General features: G+C 39.4%; 1 protein-coding gene across 1 annotated transcript; it reads left to right on the top strand.

Annotated features, from left to right (window-relative positions):
- Positions 1-1,685: 1,685 nt before the first annotated feature.
- Positions 1,686-21,949, top strand: LOC145779922 (adhesion G protein-coupled receptor L3-like). The gene is made up of 22 exons (XM_082591602.1): positions 1,686-1,934; positions 5,233-5,452; positions 5,837-5,958; positions 10,512-10,620; positions 10,908-11,070; positions 11,221-11,420; positions 11,684-11,846; positions 12,447-12,699; positions 12,990-13,115; positions 13,512-13,633; positions 13,897-14,014; positions 14,291-14,421; positions 14,598-15,160; positions 16,454-16,714; positions 16,870-16,972; positions 17,095-17,309; positions 17,519-17,674; positions 17,910-18,081; positions 18,338-18,485; positions 18,638-18,859; positions 20,143-20,576; positions 20,732-21,949. The coding sequence occupies exons 1-22, from the start codon at positions 1,850-1,852 to the stop codon at positions 21,734-21,736; spliced, it is 5,091 nt and encodes a 1,696-aa protein (XP_082447728.1). The 5' UTR covers positions 1,686-1,849; the 3' UTR covers positions 21,737-21,949.
- Positions 21,950-22,094: the final 145 nt, after the last annotated feature.

Below are 22,094 nucleotides of genomic sequence, written 5' to 3'. Positions count from 1 at the left end.
CAGTTAAAACAGAATGGAGTTTTGCGATTTGTTTATCCAGGGGAAGTACTCAGCACCTCTTTGTCTCTCCCACTCCAAAAAGAGCAGTTGTAATAATGGAACGTTAGATAACTTTGAATCATCGTTGTAAATGCGTTGTACAATATTGCATGGTCTGCTGTATCCTGCATGTCCCTGCTCAATGCTCATGTAGCGAAAGTTGATAGAGCTGTGGCCCCCACTGGTCAACACAGGGCAACAAAAACTTGTAACCTCTCAAGTATAATATAAAAAATTTTTAAAGCAAGCGTCAGCAGAAAGTCCTTTCAAATTATTATTATTATCAGTGAAGGTAATTTGCCAACTAGGTTTGTCAGCGTACGGTGTTTGATTAAAAAGAAGAGTAGTAAGGTCAAAAAACGTTTTCAAAGTTGTATTATTTTTATAATAGCAAGTTTTCATAGCACGCAAAACTTCTGTTGGTTAGGCTACATTGTTTGTCAAGCATGGTGTCAAGTATGATAAGCCACCAAGCAGTCAAAACAGCAAGAAATTTTGTTTGAACATCAACTTAATTGTCAATCATTTCCAACACCATAGTTCGGCTGAAATTATACCTTTCTAGCTTGTTACGTTTTATTCACGCTGTCATCAAGTTGTGATATGTAAATCAATCTGAAACTGTTTTGAGTCATTAAGCACGAGGCAGACTGTAGCCTTCTGTGCTGTGGGTAGCTCACCGAGTCAATGATCTCACCAGATAAAAAGAGAAAAAAGCAAATTCTGCATTTACCAATTTGGTGAAAGGGCTTCATTTGTCTTCAGGCTTTGTGGTTGTGAGGTTGCTGTGAGAGTTATTCGATTTGTAGTCACTGTGACCAATTAAACTAATTTGGAAAGATTTTTGAAGTCAGGCAAGGTGCCAGGTGAAATTTGTCAGTTGGATAAAGACAGAGACTTGCCTAGCAACTCGTAAGATATGCTGGAATAGCGTTTTTAAACATCTAAATTAAGCAGATTACAAAACAATTTTAGCAAAAAATCATAATGAATAAATTAAGAAAAAGGAAGGAGTTTTTTTTGACGGATGATTAGGTTGGGTGGATTAATTGCTCATGATTTGTCAAACTAGACATCAAGTTTTTTCTGTGCATGTTACTTTCCGACGAACGAATTAATAGGTGTCACTGGCTGATGTTAGAAATGAGTAAATATCTTGCTTTTGTAGTTTTCACATCTGTCGCAAACCATCTTGAAAGTAGGATTCATAACCATTGCTGCGCTTCGAAAGCGAGTTTGAAAGATTTGTCTAGTGTTTTGACAGATTACTCAAAAACGGCACAGTTGGGCGGTGCTTACATTATCTGTTATGTTGCTTGGTAATACAGTTTTGTATTGACATTGGCAGAAATTTATCAAGACTTGTCCGAGACTATGAAAAAGTGAGTTTGACAACAAAATGTTTGCTGTCATTGTGCCAGCCCCACACTCCAGAAGTTCCATTTGCAATATTCAAAAATCTAGGCCTACTTTAAAGTCAGTTTTAGTTTTGTTTCTGGTGGTCGCCTAAAAATGGAGGGTAGAAAACCTTTTCTTTGTTTCAACGGAAAGGTACTTTGTAAATGATGTTGAAAGCATAGGTTGTTAGTTTCTGAAACTACTTTAGCTCACCCTTAAAACAATAATCTTTTGTATTTTAGGGTTGAGCTATCAGGAAATAATTTGAATGTTCTAAAATTGTTCTGCATACCATTTGTTGTTAATGTATGGAGTAAAGAAATTGGTTGGAAAATATTCATCAACGGAATACTTGGTGGGTTATGATAGCAAAGACTGGGAGATTACAATTACAAGATCGACGGTTTAAAGAATGCTGAAAATGAAACGACTTGATTGTTGTATGACATCACTTATTTTAGAATGTCGACTGGCAACAATGTTTCTTCTGTTGTTCGGTGAGTAAACAAATACATTCTGTACATGGTTAATCTGCTGCTTAGAATCTTGTTTGAGTGTTTAATCGCATCGACGTAAAGACTACAAAAAATGACGAAAGTCTCTCGTTTTACTTGCAGTTGAAATTTGTACATATAAACAAATGATTGCTAATTGGCGTTTCTGAGCAGTTTCATTGCGGTTTTATATGACACATAATGAATCGTTCTGTAATTGCGCTTCTACAAAATTGTGGTAGTAGTGAATGATAAATTTAAACAGAGCCATTTTTGTTCAAGCTGTATTTTTATCCAGTTATTCATTAAAATTGTGTTTCTGTATTAGACCGCTTAAATTTGACAAACATATCTGTTTTTTGAGATTTGTTGGAACGTTTGTTGTGCCAGGTGCATTCGGTTTTATCTTCAAATCTCGTGTGTACATTGTTAACACACAATATCACTACCCACAAAAAATGCAGGGTTGCTTATTGACGCGACAACTGTAAAATGTGGAAATGTACAATTCGTACGTAAAATTATATGATATACACTATACAGTATTCTGCCAGAAGACGTGCCTGCAGTGTTTCATAGCAGACGATAATTATCACTTCGATAGATTTTACGTGTTGTCTGCGGTAAACTAAGGCTCTAATATCGGCATAGCTTAATTGCGGACCGGTAACTAATTGTATCACGCTGCTTGATCGTTGGTAGTTCACGTGACTTTAGATAGATTTCAATAAAATAACAGGTTTCTAAAACTAGGATTAGGCATGCAGTGTTACACTTCAGCCTTGACTTGCTGTCAGTACTCCTTGATTTCATGCCTGAAATATTCCACATCCGCTTCGTTGCCCAGTGGACACTCACCGTCCACTGATTGACGACGACGGTTAAATTGGCTTCTTCTGTCGTCATTGAAGCGGATAAAAATTCGAACTCGTCAAATTGCTTTCCACCGCGAAAAGTTATCATCGTTTGGTGGTGTAAGTTATGGCTTCGTCACTTTAGCTTTTGTTGCGACCTGAATTTAGCGACGATTTATATTATCAGTTTCGCGTCGCATGATGTTATTTCAACATCACAGCAATCGAAATTAATGGCATGATCAGCTTTTCAACTGCTGCTGCTTAAATAGTGTCGATAAAAGCGTCACATGTCCAAACAGTGATTACAATCACCAATCCACCATGTAGCCTACCCCACGTTTGACTACGGGCATAATTGGGGATAGACTAATCCAAAGAATGTGTTCAAATGGAGTGCAGTTAATGCTGCTGTGATGTAGAAAAGATGGCGACTTTAAACAAAAAGACGAGTTTTATTTGGAATTGTTGATGCACTCTTTCAAGCGCTGCGTATGATTCAAAAAAATGTTTTCTTGTCCAAAGACGTTTTGTTCAAGCAAACAGTTGAGTTGTTACCAAATGGTTTGGCTTCTTCAGAAGATAAAACTAATTGCATAGCGTTTTGCATCACTTTAGGTGAGTCTACCACTGTAGTGCAAACGACTACAATATATCACTTTGACTTATTTGGCTTCATGGCATGTTTGGCTTGTATGACTTATCCTGTCTTTGGTTAATACAACTCTGGTAAAAAAAGATACAACACAATGGTTCCAAGAAAGTGCATCCATGTCAAGCAAATACAAGCAAAATTACCAACGTTTTTCATCGTATTGAACCTTAACACGTCATGATAACTGGATGATCAAAACACAAATGTCTGGTTTTACTTTAAAATTTCTTGTCTTCGTTTAGTTTCGTGGTGCGTCCCTACTAAAGGATTTTGTTTAGGAATTCAAGCAACTTTATTTCGTAATGCATAATCATCGTCGTCATCGTCAGCGTATGCTCAAATTCTATGAATGGAGACAAAGGACCAGATGAACTTCAATTCGCTTTTAATTCCAATTCATACACAGCATGAATTTGTTGTATATCCGGATTTCGAGCATTTAGCTCTCTTCAGTACAACTTTTGAATTTGAAAATTTACTAATTGTTTTGTTGTACAAGTGCTAAAAGCAAAAATATTTCGAATATTCTGGAAAGAAGTGTCATTTTCATGATTTCAATTTTTAAGTAGACATTCGTATTAACTAGTTCCTGTGTGTAGAATTTGAATCGGGTTTTAAATACGCGTTTTTCAACTTGAAACCTGTAGCTCGACAGCCATGGTTGCACTTTTGCATGTTTTTGGATTCGACAATGTGTCCGATCAAACTGTGACATTAGGATTAGTCTAAATCTGAGTTTGCTTTGTTCTTTTGAACACACTCTTCTCGAAGTGCAACATGTGAAAGACGAAAGTACGTTGCCGTTAACTTTGCATCACTTGTTTGTTATTCAACGTCAGTTTGTAGAAATGTGAATTAATTTTGCCATTGGACGGCACTTTTGTTGCAAAATTAAGAATTTGATCGATTTAAGCAGAAACACTGTCAAAGCTTGGCACACAACAGTTTGGAATGCGTCTCCATAAAGTGGCTCACCGTAACAATGCAATTAGCCAGCTCGATGCTAATTAACTGTTGTATTGCATTGCGAGATGGTATTGATCTTTCACTTTGATTTAGACTAAAATTGACTTTAAAATAGCAATTTCAGTGACTGGTTTCATTTGCTGACGACAGCGCAATGTAACCGCCTTGAATGAAACAACAACGTGTTTGATGTACGTTTGTGCTCGTCACAGCAGATAGCAAAATTAGAAAAAAATCCAACATTTTGTAAGAACATGGCAATTGTCACTGCAAATGCATGCCAGAACCTCATTTGGGGATTTATGAGCCTATTTTGTTAACAGTGTAGGCTACCTACGTTTTGGCTGGATCAGTTAATGGAAGCCAAATTATCATAATTTTGCAAAACAGAAATGATTTAACCGTGTAGGCTACAGATCTCATCGAGACCATCAGTTGGTTCGTTACTAACTACCTTACTAGATATCAAAGGTAACACAATTACATTTCACGTTCACTCAAATCTCACCCAAACGACGTACATTGGGGATTTGATTTATGAAACCAGATCAGACTATGTTGAAATAAATCCAATATTCTAAATACAAACAATACTAAAATCTGAAACATTCTAAGAATCCCAGCGGCAATAATTTCTAAGTTGATTGTATATTTGTTTTACCTTATCTCCCACTGTGCAACTTACATGATGAAAGAAGTTAAAAAATCATACTATCTGCACTTGACCAGACCAGGGTATAGTTTTTTGCGGCATTTTAGTTTTTTGTCAGTTGGTATACGCAAATATGGTGCAAGTTTTAATGACAAACAAATGAAATATTTTCAGTTTCAACCAACGGCTACGATGGTGCTGGTGATATGAGGGTCCACGACGAAACAGCCTGTGAGAGCCACAGGATGGAGCTGTTGTGTCCTCGCACTGACGTCATCAATGTTCAGATGGTCACATACGGGAGACAGGATGATAGAATCTGCATCGTTGACAGGGAGCGAATGGCGAACACTCACTGTTCGCTTAGTAATGCGCTGGAGATAATTTCATCTAAGTAAGTTTTACAGCAAGGATATCAAGTACTTGTTAGATGTACGACTAACAATGATTTTCAACTGGAGCAGACTTTAGCTTTGGTTTCACGTTGCTGCAACAAAGTTTTGAAAATGTGGTTTTCCCAGCTACTAAGGTATCTTGGGTGGCATATTTAATTGCTTGCGATTTCATTTTAGTTTTTCTCCGATTTTTGCTAGAGGCTAAAAGCTCATACGGTTGCTTAATGAGAAAGATTCTTGAAAACGTGTTATTGGTAAACAATTACTAATACGAGTAAAATAACATACTCATCTAGTTTCCTCTCTATCCAAATTGTACTCATATAGTAGCAACTATTGTTTCAAAGCTCTTTGATCTCATGAGATGTTTAATAACTGTACAGGTGCAATGGACGAACCTCGTGCTCTTTTGTGGTTGGGGACACCACCTTACCGGACCCATGCCCTGGAACCAGCAAATACTTGCACGCAATCTGGGAATGTGTTTCCTCCAGCGCGTTATCTGGTAAGGGCGTGTTTTACTTTGCTAATAAATGTATTCTGAATACAGTATTCATCCGCAAGTGGGCTTTTTTGTCTTCAGTCACGTCATCATTGGCTTTGAAGATCAAATTCGCATTTAATTTTCCAAGACAATTCTTCATGCAAGATTTTTTCTTACAAAGTCTGGCCTCTGCAAAGTTGTAGCCAATACAAATGGCCACGCACACTGCCACGCTTCATTGCTTTTGGCGTTATGATATCTGAGGCATTGAAACTACATCGAATTTTTAGCAGTAAAATTCACAGGAATTGCATTTGCTTGACGTCTTCAAGTAGTTTTAGTTTGAACTTAATGCAACTCTTTTGATGGACCGATCAGTGCTTGCAGTTCTTCAGCGCGCTTTTTCTAATTAAACATGCTCTTTTGCAATTGCACAACATTACCTTCATTGGAAGATATGCCTAAAAAATGTAGAAAAAATTATATTGTGTTGGTGTACACTGTACACTGTACACTGGACATACCGATTACCGAGCCAAGTCCTAATTCTTCTGCTGTCTTTTTCTTTTTCTACTACATAGCCACCAAATCTGTACTTAACCACATTGATTCAACGTTTACAAATGTGGAACAAATCAAAAACAGATCAATTTTCAGTAGTTGTTATACTATCTTCTGTTGAGCGTTGAAATTGCCGGGGTTTCTATTTGGTCTTCGTGTTGATTTCCCCAGCTTCCACAAATGGAATTCGATGTTCCATTGACAATTTATGGGTTAATAGTTAACCAATAGGTTTCACTTTTCAAGATGTAGGTGTCAATATTACTGTTAGAAGTCTTGATGCTGGTGCGTGGAAAACTATGAAGTGCTTTTCCATAAAAGAAATGGCCACGTCCGTAGCTTCTGCCTCTCTCGTGACCTGAAGTTAAACTGCAAGATCGTTGAAGAATGTGCGATAATGATTTTTTCACGTTGGTAATAATGTGCGAACGAGTATGCTTAAAACTGAACGTGACATAAATACTTAAACTGTTGGACACTGTCCGGTGAACCAAACGGATACATTCATTTTGCATGGCGGAATTCAAAAATCGAATGTTTTCGATGATAATTAGAAAAATCAAATTTGTAATTCTTACATCACTCAGCCATAGCCACCTGGAGATGCGGCTTGATTTGTTACATTTTGCAGATTTTGATTACAGCTACTGCTAGTGTTTGCCTGGCATTTTCTGAGATTTTTTTACTTTTTGTTGTCTCCTAATGATACAAAAGCTTTTTGTTGCCTTGGGGAAGCAGTAGCAAATGAGAAAAAGTAAGTTGATAAACGCTCAATCAGATTTTTATTGAAACATTTACAATCTGACTAAAATCTTCGAAATCAAATTTTCTTTGTTTTTTAACATCTGAGGATGTTAAAACCTATTGTGTCACCTGGGGAAAACAGTGAAGAAAGCGTAAAAATATAGCTAATTAAAAAAAAAGTTTATTTAAACATTTGCCAAAAGTTAGCAAAATCTGGAAATTTCTGCAAAATGTGACAAATCAGGCCGTGTCTTTAGGTAGCCATGCGTCAGCCTGCGTTTTCGTGATTTCGTTACATATGCCAATCGTAAAAATAAGAAGTTCAAGATTAGGAAGAGTCTGTATTTCTGTTTCGGCATTTCCTGTGCCATTTTCAAAGATAGTGATGAAGCCCTCGCTTGCCTGAAAGTGATGTTTGTTTTCGTATTGCGCGGTTGATTTGGTGTTACTTGCCGTGACAGGGATGCTTTTCCGAAACAGTCGTTAAAATCCACCCGAAGATATTTGCCTCTCTTTGTATGTTTTTATAAACTCTCGCATTCCACAGTGTTGGTTCATTGGACATTTCCTGACGTTGAAATACTGCAAACGACGCAATTCATAACACTGCATCTCTTACCACATCCTTGAACACAGCACACACATTCAAAGCACCTAAGTGTAAAAACCATGAGGTTGCTTCATTCTTTGCGTTGCTGACAAAGAATCGCTTTTTAACTTTATATAAGCCTCTGCCCTTCTAGTGGTCTTTTAACCAAACAACCCCATGTTGGTATTGCGCGCCGCTATTGTGCTCTTAATCTGATCTAGCAAAACAATGTTTTATCACCGAATGGCGAAGTTCTGGTGAAGTTTTCTGAGGAACTCGAAAACTTAACCAAACATGTGTATCAGGCAATTTTCTGTTAAGTTAACGTCTCCAACAAATGAAATCTTTGAAGTTTTATTGGATTGCTGGTTTGAGCTTACAGAGACTTTTCTTCATTTGTCCATTTTTGAGGTTTAACTTTTGGCGTTAAGGCGATTTTCGTTGTCGCCTCACTTTTTATTTATCTTGTCGCAACGAATTGAATGAGTTCTGTTACTTTTTGTTTGTTTAATTTAAGCTGAAATTCTCTTTGAAAGGTGCACGAGCATCACAGAAACATGATAGTGCTGAAACACCGCAAAGAAACTTCTTGTTAAATCATATATCCCTGGTAGGCTGTTAACATAGCCCTCAACCTGAATCACAAATTTCTGTGTTGTCTAGCAATCAAATTTCAAACGGTGATGAAAATATTGTTGTTGGCAAATTAAAGACTTATTAATTTTCATTGAATGTTTGCAAAAACTTACTGCAGGGTTAAAATTATCTGAGTTGGTATTTTCTGAAGGTCTTTTGTAAAAGAACAGAAAATTCGTTTATTCATTTTCTTTTTCACATTTGTTTTGATCAATAAACATGCCCAGTGGCTTAGACTTAGAGCATTAATGAATGTTTGTTTTTTCAGCAAAGACCACTAGCTTCTTGTTTAATCAAAATTTATTTTGGAACTTCAAAACTTGTTCCTTGTGTTTACAGTAAACTCGGGCGAATAAATAAAACCGATAACTTTCAATTCCAAATGTTTGTGCTAATTTGATTATTTTACCATGTCTGATTTTCCGATTCAATTTAATGTTTACGCAAGCCACGGATTGTTGCTTGTGACAAATTATGCACAGCGCCTTATAGAAAATGTGTCTCTACTAAATGTCTTCTTCTAGCGTAAGAAAAGATTAATACACAGGTGACATGCAATCTTAGAAACGCTTTTATAAGATTTAGTTCCGTGTTTCGTGATTTGAATAGACATAAGCGCACCGCTGCTTGAACATTCATATTAAATCCCAGCCACAGCTTGACAACCTTCATGCCCTGTAATTCCTTGTTGAGCTATTCTTTTGAGATCATCCGGGCTTTTGTTGTCAAACACAGCCCACTAACCCGGTAATTTCTGGAATTTGCTAATTTTGTCCTGCGGCCTCAACCTTTTGTATGGAAAGCCTTACGTTATCCTGCAAAATCTAGGATTCCACAGCCTTGATTGTGTTCAGCATGCGTGAAATTACCTGTGGATAAGCGTACTCCATCTATACTTTGCCGCTTTTGTCAATTAAACGTAGTTTAATGCTTAGCGACGCAAAGTAAACGTTTAAGTTTTTTTTATCATTTGTTGGACTCAATGGGAGATTTTCAAGGCTTTAACTGGTACAAATTTGGGGAAGCAAACTTTTATTACCTATGATTCATGTCCAAGTAACACAAGTTTACATCATATTACCTTGAATTGATGTAAAATATGTCACCCCTTCCTTCTGCTTCAATGAACTACATTTTCTCCAAATACATTACGACAACAGCTATATGCCAACACAGACAGTTCGGATGAAGAGAGATTACGAAGATTTTTGTCGTTTCAGCTTGACTGGCTCCTACATTGTTATGTGAAAGAGACTTTGGTAAAGTGTCTGTAAACTACATTTCTTTGTGTAAATATTCTTTGACAGCTTTCTTCATATCGAGTGCATGTTTTTCATGCTGAGACTCACTGAGGTTTTATTCTGGAGACATTTTTTGTCGCCATTTTGAATTTAACGGTTTTTGTTTTCTCGATAAAATTTCGACGAGTAGGCTATTTTGTGTTTTCGTTACTTAGAGTTAACTTGCTATGTTCAACCTTGTAATTCTTATATAAGTTCTATGAATTTGCAGTCTGATGTAGCATTGTAGCAAAAGCAATGATGGCAGGCGCAGATTATTCATCACAATATTTGTGGCATTTCAAGTAAATTGCAGCTTTGTTGGCAAAAGTTCAGATTAAAGATTTCACAGAATATTATATCAGGCCGGGCTGAAGTCAAAAGTTGAGATTTGGTAAAATCTGTTCATGAAGATTATCTTCCGTTGTAAGTCAACTGACGCGGAACGGTTTGCCAACTCATACCACAAAGGTCCTTTCCTTTAATGTTTGTATCACCGACGTTGAATGAACAAAAAAGAACCCATTTCGCACATTCAACTCACATATCATCCACAGCCAAAGTAATAAGATCCATAATATCTTTCTTGCTGATCTATATCTGATGACTAATTATACAAATGTTGACTCAAGCAATATACGGCGGCGTTCAAAGTGGAACCATTGCTGATATGGCCACCTTTGCCTGACTTAGCGTGAAAATACTTCAAATTATTCATCAAAAGCTTAATTCACTCTCCAATTAATCTTCTATGTGTTTTTCAGCCATCACATGCCCAGGAAGTCTTCACAGCGTTACGCATGGCCACACGCACGTGACGTCACAGGAACAAAATGCAGCGTGGCTGCGAGATCCATTCCAGCACACGAAAAAGTAAGAACCAAACAAGGAATTAATTACTTTTCAATTTCTGCAGAAAATTTTTGTGTGTAGTGTTTACACAGCTCTGTGGTATGTATAAAACTGTTTTCTAGCTTGCAAAAGTTACCTTTTTTTGCGTCGTTTCAACGTCTGGTGATGTTGAAATGATCGGAAAGGGCAACAGTTGCAAGCTGAGTTTCTTGCTTGTGATCATGACTGTTGTGATGCATCAAATAAAGTGCTGTTTGTTTGTTTTTTGAATTGGAAAAATCACCAAGAAGTATTATTTTTTATTTCAGAATCTACTACATGGCCTGGTCGAGGTATGATAGCTCCACCTTGTACGAGTTCAGTACCACGCAGTCTTTGAAAGAAAACCAGCCCATCACGTTTCACCATCTCCCTGACCGAGTTGATGGGACCGGTTTCGTGGTTTATGATGGAAGTGTTTATTATAATAAAGTAAGTTTTAAAACGTTTGCAGACGTTTAATCAATGTAAAAATGACCGACGGTAGTGTAGCTAGCAGTTGGTGGTTTTGTTACATGGAAAGCTGGTATTTTATTACACTTTCAATGTCAATTGAAAAATCTTTTTTTTTATGAAAAACAGGAAAGATCTCGCACCATCGTCAAGTACGACCTTGGCAAGGGTCAAACAACTGTAGAAAAAAAGCTCCCGAATGCAAACTACCACGGAACTTCTCCGTACGCGATTAAGATGGCGACAGACATTGATCTGGCCGTGGACGAAAACGGACTTTGGGTGATTTACGCAACAGAAGCCAATAATGGGAACATAGTCATCAGCAGGTGGGGTTGGCTTGTGGAACGATTTTTTGCCAGCAAGATTTTTTATTCAATTGTAGCGCATCATTTTGTATTGTTCATGTTTCCAGCCAGCAGATCATTCATTTTTTGCATGAATTTAACGCGTGCAGACTTTAAATCAATGTAAAAGGTTTGTGGCAATGTCGTTGCTGCTACTGCACTTTTTTCGTTGCAATTTTGTGGCGTTGGCATTTAATCAATGTACTAGGCTTTGTTTAAGCGAATGTGTCATTATTTCATTGCAGATTACAGCGACAGACTTTAAATGTTTTGAATACCTGGCAAACTTCTTATGAAAAACTATCAGCACTGAACGCTTTCATAACCTGCGGGGTATTGTACGTGGTTAATTACGAGAGTCTCAAAATCGACTACATGTTCAACACAACTTCAAATACTGAAAAGCAGGTAATTTCTTCCTGAATGGCTGCTGGATTACTTATTTGTTTAAAATGAGAGTGGTCATTTGAGAAAACGTTTCAGTGTCATGTTGCATTAAGACATACCCCATTTTATAAAAGTGTTTGAGATATTGTCAAAACCCGCTTTATTTGATGCTTTAAAATATTTTTCCATTTTCTTTGTGATGTTCAGATTCATAATTTCAACCCAGATGATTTCCATAATAAAACATCATATCGGCAGTTTCCCAGAAAGCAAAACCCGTCATTTTTACATTGATTTAACGTCAGCAGACGTTGAATCAATCCAAAAATGACAGATTTTGTTGTCTGGGTTGCGATGAAACGCAAACAAGGCGCCTTGATGCTTTCTAGTGTAGATTTCCTCGTCGTCACTAGATTGTGATTATGATTACAAGGCAGAAATGCACGATTGATCAAAATCAGTCTTAAATTTCATACTTATGGATCTCAAGCTGCTTTTACGTATCTGTAATTGAACTCCAAGAAGTAAAATTCTTTTCTGTGGTTCTATGTCGCCTGATGTAAAAAAGCCAACTTTTATCTTTATCTTAGTCCAACATCATCTCAATTATTTAACTTACAGTTGGACATCTCCATCCCTGATTTGAGTCAGAGGACCTCAGCCATTGAGTACAATCCAAAAGATCAAATGCTCTACATTTGGGCTGAGAGGAGTGCATCAACTTATAAACTTAAATTCAAAGAAATAATTCCTCCTACCACCACGACCGCAACCACCACTATGCAGACCACCACGAGAGCTCCTCCTGTGATAAAGACAACCACCACAAAAAGGCCTTACCCTGTTGTTCCAGTTACTCCGTCTTCCAAACCAGGTAAACAAATAAATGAATTTTTGCCACATTTTGGATAGCCCAATTAGCCCAACCAAAATCTTTTTTTAGGTTTGGCAGCCTTTCTAAAGTTAACTGACATACGTAGTAGTCTGCACTCTGCACTGTACAGAAACTAAACATCTTGTATTGTAGGCCTATTGGATACTAAACTGTATTGGATAGACACAAGCTTTGTATTCCTCGATAAATCACAGCATAATAATCCCCCACGCCAGCAGTTGATACGTTTGTTCTTGACAAACATTTACGTTCTTTTTTTTTTTTTTAAGTTGATCCTGTTCATCCTGAACCTCCCCATCTTCCTCTTCCATCTCCAGTTTGTCTTGGGGTGGAAGCAAGTGGACTTTCATGGCCAAACACATCGGTTTCTAAGCCGGCATTTCTTAACTGTCCAGGTATAGATAGTTTGACATTTCTGCGTTGCCGAATAAACCACAAATTTCGAACGCACAAGTGTGAAAATTACAAGATTGACTGCGGCAGACGTTGAATCGATGTAAAAAACAGTGATTTTGCAGTTTTTGCTAGATGTTCTGTTCTTGCGTTTGAGGCCACCTCGGGTCACGTTGTTAAATCCAGGCACAGCAGTCAATGGATTGTGTGTTCATCGAGTGTTGTTAGGTCCACATATCTATCCTGCAGTCCGTATACAGGACATTGGTAGATAATGTGGTATGCAGCCTGAAAATCTGAGCCACATTCACAAGATGGTGATGGACTTTGATAGTGATTCGGTTTTACTTTTATGACAATTTCTTTGCGACTTCATTTGCAAAATTATTATGGTCTAGGTGGCAGCCCTGGACAGGCGATTTGGGTTTGCGGAGGAAATGCATCCAATCCTAAATGGACCACCCCGCATCCGGATCTTTCACAATGCTCATCAACGTGGTTGAAAGATCTGGAGCAACAGGTAGGAACTGTTGGCCTCGTGTTGGTCAAGAAAAGATTTTCCACTCCGTTTATTGTATGCGCATGATGCACATACAGTAAACGGAGTAGATGGTTAACATATTTGTGTTTTGAAGGAAAACAGGCTTACTTCCAATTCTCTCTGACTAAACCAAATTGACGTGAAGCAGTCACTTTTATTTATTGCACAATAGTTTGTCTCTTTTGAAAATCCCAAATAGTGTTGACGTGGCACTATAATCTATGTGGGCGCTTGCATTTCAGATTGAGGTGGGACGGATCAGTGTAGTGCAACTAAGCGAAAAGTTGGTCGCTATGTTGCACGAAAAAAGAAGAGACATCACCAGCTGGGATATAGTTACAATCATTGAGCTGTTGAAACGTAAGTTAGACGTCTCAGGTGTGAAGATCTAGCAGATATTTTGCTTAAAAATACCGTTTTTTCACAATAAACCAAATCAGATTGCTTGTGAACGTCGAAAACGTTTGAATCGATCGCTTGTCTTTTCAACCCTGTAGAGTTATTGTTGCGATATTCAGCCGCTTACATTCATCTTAAAAGATACAAAAACATTTACTTGTGCGCGATTGGGACTTGGCACAATGCTTGTTGGACGCCTTTCTTCTCGTATTCAAATACAATCTTTTATCCAATCAGGATTTTTACAAGAATCAATGAATGACACCAAGAGCGCATCCAGCATCACAGACGCCGTGTTAAAAACCGCTAGCAAACTCCTCCATCCAGAAATTTCACATCTTTGGATTTCTCTTGGGAACACTATGCAGGTAATGCGTTTATGGTCGAAGAATTTTTGCCACCACCAACCAACAATGGTTTACTCAATTTACCTCTGATCTGATAAAAGTATTTAGTGTATTGAGTCGTTGGCAGCAAAAGTGCGTTGACTTGTTAGTTCAATTTTAAGTTATGTAACACTAAATATAGTCACTTCCTATCACAGACCACTGCTTCCATCTCCCTTTCCAACTTGCTCGAGGAAGCCGCCTTCTTTCTAGCCAAGGACATGATTCAAAACACTAGAGGTGACATCACTGCACAATCAGGCTCGTCCGCATCGAAGAATGTTTCCTGGTCCGAGCCATACGCTACCCTCGCCATTCGCATAGAACCTGTGACGAAACCAGTGACCAAACATGGCGCTGTGACGACGGCTCGGACTTCGACTGTCGTCACATTGGATTCTGGTCACGGGGACAGCATCACCATCGAGGACCAATCGCTGGTGTCTGCATTGAAGGCGGCTGAAGGCGAAAAGATAGCAGTTGTTCATCTCTCTTTTAAAAACTTGGGAAGTCACATCATTGACTCCAACTTGATCGGCTCTGTGGAATATCCGGTCAACTCCCAAGTCATCGCTCTATCGGTGAAATCAATGAACCGAGACGGCGTTTGGAACCCACAAAGCGCGCGACTTGAACTGTCCAGACCTGTGACCTTGCACATGAAGCACAGCAGCCAGTATTTTACCCACCACGTGTGTGCATTCTGGGACGAAACAGAAAGGTAAGCTAATAACTTTTGCTTGTTTTCATCCTGCGCATGCATAATTGCTATTATCGGTGTAGGAAAAAGCGAATATTTTGTAAAGTTGATTGTGTCAAAATAATTCAAGTACAGCCAAAACATACGCACTTATTCACCGCCGGACTGCTGCAAGCAGTATTAAGACAGTGACAAGCCACGGCTTGATCCAACTGCCAAGACAATCAATTAGTGTCCAGCACGCTTGCATTTAATGGGACAAATTTAATGAAGAATCTTCTATCCAAGTCATTGCTCATCATAATCGATTTTTTTTTTGTGGAATAAAAGCAAAAAAAAATCAAAACAGTTAGATTCTGTGACCAACTAATAACACAGATTCCAGTGTTTTTCTCACGAATAACACGCTTTTGTACAAAGATAATATTGAAACGATGTACGCATATCGAAACTTGTCGACCGAAAAAATCAAATATGCCCCTCGCTTGTCAGCTCAATTTGCTTGCTTCGATACTAAATGCGAACATTAAATATTTATTTGTCCCCAGTCAAACTTCAGTCGATATTTCAGATCAGAACTGCCTCTGCAAAGCCGAAACGAAATTGAAAGTCGTGTGACAAAATGCTAGGTTTCGTTTTTATCATAAAGTGAAGCCTCGTAAATCGAAGTGTATCATTATAACACACGCAGTCATGCGATGTTGTTCTTTAGTCAAATAAATATACCAATGTCTTTCACCCAACCTGAATTAGTTGCCAAAACCACGGCTTTGTTGCGTTGAGGTTGCTTTCGTTTTAAGATTTGTAACGAAGTAAAACTAAGAAGCATCAAAGGAACAAAATTTTCGGCAGAGAAAGCTTGGATAAACATTTTCCACAAATTTATCAACAATTTCTGCGATTTTAATTGATGGCGCAGCTTCGAGATGATTTTTCCTCCCTTCTTTTGGAATCAGTATCAAATGAAATGTCACTCAAGAGCTTACTAATACCAAAAACAAATTGATAGCTCTCAGTCTCATCATTGATTGCGGTTGTAGGATAACTTTGTTTTCACTAAAATGGGAGTTAAAAAAGCAAAAAAAGTCTTTCAAAGGCGACCTCTGTTGAAGAAGTCTTCCCATATAAAAAAATTCGTCATTTTACAGACGTTGAATCAATGTGAAAATGATGGATTTTGCTGTCTAGGTTATTTGCTGATAAAATTTATATCTTTGGACACTTCAATGACACATCGCTTAAACCAAGTTTTTAGCAAATGTAAAAGTATCCACCCGGGCAAAGTGTCAATCACACAAATAAACAATCTTTCAGGCCTCCAAGCAAGGGATCTTGGTGGAGGTCCGGATGCAAGAGAGTGGATGGCAATTCTACCCACAGCACCTGCCAGTGTGACCACCTCACCAACTTCGTTGTCCTGTCATCCGATCATCCGTTTCCCCTCATGGGCGCGGAAGAACCCGGGACGGCAGATACTTCGTCGAATTATCTTCGATTTGTCAACGTGGTCCGCGGCGGCATGATTCTTTCTATTCTATTCCTCATGGTTGCCATGGTGATTTTAATAAGACACAGGTAGGTAGAAACGTCACCAACACATTTGCTCAGATCATAGTCTGTGCGTGACTACGAAATCGCATTGCATTCAACTCGGAGTTATGTTGGTCTTGTCTCAAATTATTTTGCTTGATATTCATGCGCCTCACATATCAATCATCGTCTTTTCGCAGCCGTTCCTTCGATTTGAACACCGTCCACAAAAATCTGGTCGCTTCTTTGCTTATGCTGGAGCTTGCTTTCGTGATCGGCATCGACCAAGTCACTTTCCCAATAGTAAGTATCACGTGACCGTTAAGCACTTGCACAAACAACTGTCAATGTAATTTCGACAAGATTTTTAAAAATTTCATGTTCATCATTGAACTTTTAATAAACGTATGATATTCTTCATACAGGTTTGCCTTTCAATTGCTGCCATTTTACACTATGGAGTGCTGTGTGTTTTTACTTGGGCTGCACTGGAAGCTTACCACCATTTGATGGCACTAAACGACCTCCGCGAACGGAACCACCGATGGAAGGTTTACTACGCGATCGGATACGGTCTTCCTGCCCTTGTTGTCGGTATCTGCCTTGCTATTAACGTGCAGGGATACGCCAACGACGACATGTAAGTTTGAATTAATGTATGCAATATAATGAATGATGCAAGTGCGCATTTTTCTGTTGACAAATTCCAAACACGAGTTTTAACTCAAAAACTTTACTATGTTTTTCTAAAGAAAATTGTATAGCCTACTTGCTAGTTTCGGTACAGTGTTCATTTTATACCTTCTACAGTATAATGGGAAAAGTAATTAACACACATCCCATCCACAGGTGCTGGGTGGATAGTGGCAGCAGCTACATATGGGCCTTCATCGCGCCGTGCTGCATCGCCATCTGCCTCTGTGTCGGCCTGGTCGCGTTTATTCTTTACAAGCTCGGTAAAGACAGAACCAGTTTGACCGATTCGAATCTACTCCACAACACAAGGTGGTGACACATTTCGCGCGTTTAGTTTTGTCAACACACTTTTGTTTGCCGGTGAAGCCTTAGCAGCGAAGGTTTAGTTGGTTGTTATTCCTGAATGGATGCCCGCTGACGTGGCAACAAACAAATTAAATATTATAATTCTTCTAGCATTTAGCATGCTTTTGTTTACTTCAATAAATTAAATAATCTACATCTCCACGTGCTGTCACTTTAATCTGTTTTATACTTTTATCAGATCTGATGTCGCCAGTACTTGTATTCTTATGTTCCTGTTGTGTACAAAGTGGAGTTGCGGTTTCCTATGGCTGAGCGGCTACCAGCATCAACTCACTGCCTGGTTGTTCGCCATATTCTTGAGCGCCCATGGCATCGCCATCTTCCTTTTGTACTGCGTGCTTCCCGAAAGAGTAAGTGATAGAGTTTGTTAACTTGTGCTACTGAGATTTGTTGATACGAGTTCTTAACTCAACTGTCTTTTCATTTGCTTACCCGTTATCCGGGGTATAACCCAGCTAGCCGAAGTTGCTGTTTTGACTTCGACGTCTGGCGATGTTGAAACAATGTAAAAACATGATTTTTTTTTTGATAAACTAGGAACATCATCGCTTCCTTTACAGTATTGCTGCAATTCATATTCACTTTAACTGACTCGTCTCATGACAGGTCAATGTATGGCCGGGATGTCTGAAAAAAACCGAAAGTCACTTTCCAAGAAACTCGTCCTCCGGTCTTAGACTAGTCAACAACTCATCAGCTCGAGCATCCATTCGAGGAGATGGAACGACCGTTCACTCTGGCTACCACTATGACGGTAAGCAGGAGCTGTTGCGACTGATAGCACCGATACATTTGGTCTTCACATTGCTCAATGAAAACGCCCAGTCGATGCTAAGATTGTGCTGGATACCCGAGATTTGGTTGTAAATTGTAAAGATTTGTTGAAAAATAGAATTTTGTGTTCAGCTGGTCGCTCTGGTACAGCCACCACTCTCATCCCAGCAACCGGCAATCACATACGAGGCGTGCCCAAAGCGGCAACGATGCGAGATGGAAGTGAGGTCTCACCACTTATGGCGCAACACAACGCTTCCGCAACACTTTCCCACGATCTCGTGACAAGTCACTGGGTTAGGAAACCCAACAACGAGATGGGACGATCATCATTCAACTCGATAGACGACACAGGTGTGTTGAAGTTTTGTCAATGTTGTGGAGTTGCAACCCGATTAGTAAACCGGTCTTTTTTACATTGATTCAACGTTGTAAACGTAAAAGAAGACTGGTTTGCTTGCTGAGAAGTTGTGAACGGAACAAGTTTGATCTGTTCAAGATTAAAAGTTTGTTTATAGCAAAGTGTCATCGCTATTCAAAACATTTAGTTTCTACTCATGAGTGTTTTTTTAATAAAGCAAATTCTCCGACGATCTGATAATAATTCCAAGTTGAAATTGAGACGTTGTGTTAAAAATTCTCATCAAGAAATGATGAACGGACGTCAAACGGCAGCGTAGCTTAACTTTTCTAAACAAAAGCTTTCAGCGAAAAATAGGCATAAACCGAATCATTAATTGAGATCGTTATCTTGATTCCATTGTACATAGCCTTGCCCAGACAGCAAAATCCGCCACTTTTACATTGAATCAACATCTGAAGACGTTGATTCAATGTAAAAATGACGGATTTGCTGTCTGGGTGGTTGACCTTTGGTTAGAAAACTTGATTGTTTTTACACTGTTTTAACATTCGGACTAATTTTGCCACCTGATCACTATTTGCGATGCGAGGAACTCGCTCCCGCAACGACCTTGCATGGCTCAGCAGCACCTGGATTGTTAATGGTTTATGTTGGCTTGGTGTTTAGATTGGAACAGATTTAATTTTGAGTTGAATACTTCCTCGTACGGTTATTAAAACATGAAAATAAATAGTACGATTTCGTTCATGGCTTAAGGCACTACTCCCGTTCACGCTGTTGCCCATGACGTTAGTGGTTAGTCGGATAACAGTTTAATTAAGATTAAAATCGGATTTTTAACATCACCAAGTGTGTGCGTGAAAGAAATGTATTTTCACTTTTCGAAGTTGCAAACCATAATTATGTTTATCTTTCTTAAGCACCCCACGTGTGGATTTCTTTGGAGCAAAATACTTTTGTATATTTGGATGTTTTTGTAATTTTAAACAAACGTGGACCGGTATTTAGCTAATCATAATTAGTCCCCAGTTTTAGCCTTGAAATTGCATTCGACTGGCTCTTGTACTTTTAGCTACACTTAGGCTATGATGCCATGTGCCGTATTTACATGTGTTGACGCTTTCTGGTGTAAGGGAGTAGTTATATGTTAGCATTTTGTCACTTTCTGGCATGATTGCGATCACTCATCAAACGTTGAACCGATGTTGAAAGTGTTAGGTTTTGAGCACAAGCATGTCAGCGTTGGAAAGTTCATGACCATTTTGCTGTTTAGATCCCAAACTTCCAACGATGAGGCATCCTCATCTCAGCAGCACCGCGACGTGGAATGAATATGTGCACTCTTCATCTCGACCCTCCGTGGGAAGTATGTGCTCCAAAGCTGCAGGAAACCAATGTCATGTCCATGGATGCAACGTGGGCTCCTCCTGCAGCAATGCGCAGCAATACGAAGAACCGAACTTAGGAGGATACAGCGCTCGCACCACATCCACGGCTTACTCTTGCTGTTATGATCACCTTCATGAGGAACAGTTACAAAGAAGCCCGATTTCATCCAACCACCATCCATCATGCAGCAAATGCAACCCCTCCACTTCTCATCCTCCTCATCTTCCATCCCAACGAAGAGTGCCGCTTCATCATTATGAGACGTTAGGACCATTTGAAGAAGATGGAGAGCCCATTACTGGAAGCTTTCCATACGAAGTGAGTTTCCGATTTAAAACATTCAAAAATGTGATTTGTTTTTTGCTTTTTTTGAGTTTTTTATTACAATTTATGATCAAGACTTTCTTTTGCAAAAGTAGGGTAGCGTATCTTTTTTTCAACCTGTTACTAACTGGGACTCCGTTTTGCGACAGGCTTCTTCGTCTAACCCTCGTCATCGCTACGAAGACGTAACTTCTGACGCAGCAGAACGCCTCGAACCTCAAGAACGACAAATGGCATGTCACCACAGTCAGCTGCATCATGGAAACCAGGCAACCAACTCAATCATGAACCGACGACCCGACACTTCGATTTGCCACAACAAGAGTTATGGATACTGTGGATGCGGCCAGTCGGCTAAGCTTTCTTCTTGTGTACCCAGTCATAGCGCTGGGGAAATTGGGTACACCGCCACACGCAATGGGCGCAGTTCCGACCCCCTATCTACCGATCAGGGTTACGACACAGACTCCCAACAAGTGACCCAGTTATTGCCCAAGAACTCACAAAGTGATATTGAAGGTGTCCACGCTGCGTCACGCAGCGGCCAATCGAAAACAAACGCGTCACCGCAACAACCCCACAAAGTGGAGAACGGCGGTGAATTGGTAAAGCAACGGAGCAGTCTTTCCGCAGGCTCGGACTGCTGCTCTGAAAACGACCGCGAAGTCGAGTTCATTAACTCGGCCCCATCTTCAACTGCGCCGAGCGTTGTGAACACTTTTACCGGGCCGAGTCAATCGAAACACCGACCTTCAGCGTCACCGGTCGCGTGCGGGCCACACGACAACGACGGGACTTTGACCGCTATCGACACCGTCAAAGGGGGAAACATCGGCGCGCCGGGAAGCGTCAACAGTTGGTCAGCAGTCATGGGTTCAAATCCAAGGTCTTCGTTTCCCGCTTTTGGACTAAACCAGAATAGAAAAAGCAAATCCACTGTCGATCCACAAGTAATCTTGGCTCAAGCGCGTCAACGCCAAGAAGTGAGAAACAGCGTCGGTTCAATGGGCAGCGCATCGACGGAGAACAGGTCTTCGGAAAACCTGCCCTCCTGCAGTTACAACGGCTACACACTCCCAGGTACAGCCGAAACCGGTACCAAAGCCCGAATTGATCTTCGCGCTGGTGGTGTCAACATGGTTACTAACTTATAAGTTTAGAAAAGTATATTCATTAATGCAGATTATAATGTCGAGCGTAAATCTAACATTTATTCAAGACGAAGAAGCACTGAACGGACAATTGTTCACAACACTTAGTAAAATTTATGTGTTTTTCATGACATTAGTTTTAATTGTTGATCTGTTTGACATATCAATTTGACGTTTAAAAATAGTAATTAAAAGATATGTTACTGTTTCAATGTCCCTGCGCGCTATTCTCAGTGATATCACAAGTTATTGGTTCTTGTTGTTTCCTGTGTTGGTTAACAAACGTTCTTTTTCGTGGCTGTCTTCTGCGACTTTCAGCCAGTGCAGATCCGCAGCGCACCTTTCCATTATTCTGTTATTG

The sequence above is a fragment of the Aplidium turbinatum genome, chromosome 1, assembly GCF_918807975.1.
Source record: "Aplidium turbinatum chromosome 1, kaAplTurb1.1, whole genome shotgun sequence".
In the NCBI taxonomy this organism is placed as follows: domain Eukaryota; kingdom Metazoa; phylum Chordata; class Ascidiacea; order Aplousobranchia; family Polyclinidae; genus Aplidium; species Aplidium turbinatum.
The sequence above is the reverse complement of the archived record's forward strand: the minus strand, read 5'-3'. Positions and strand labels throughout refer to the sequence as shown.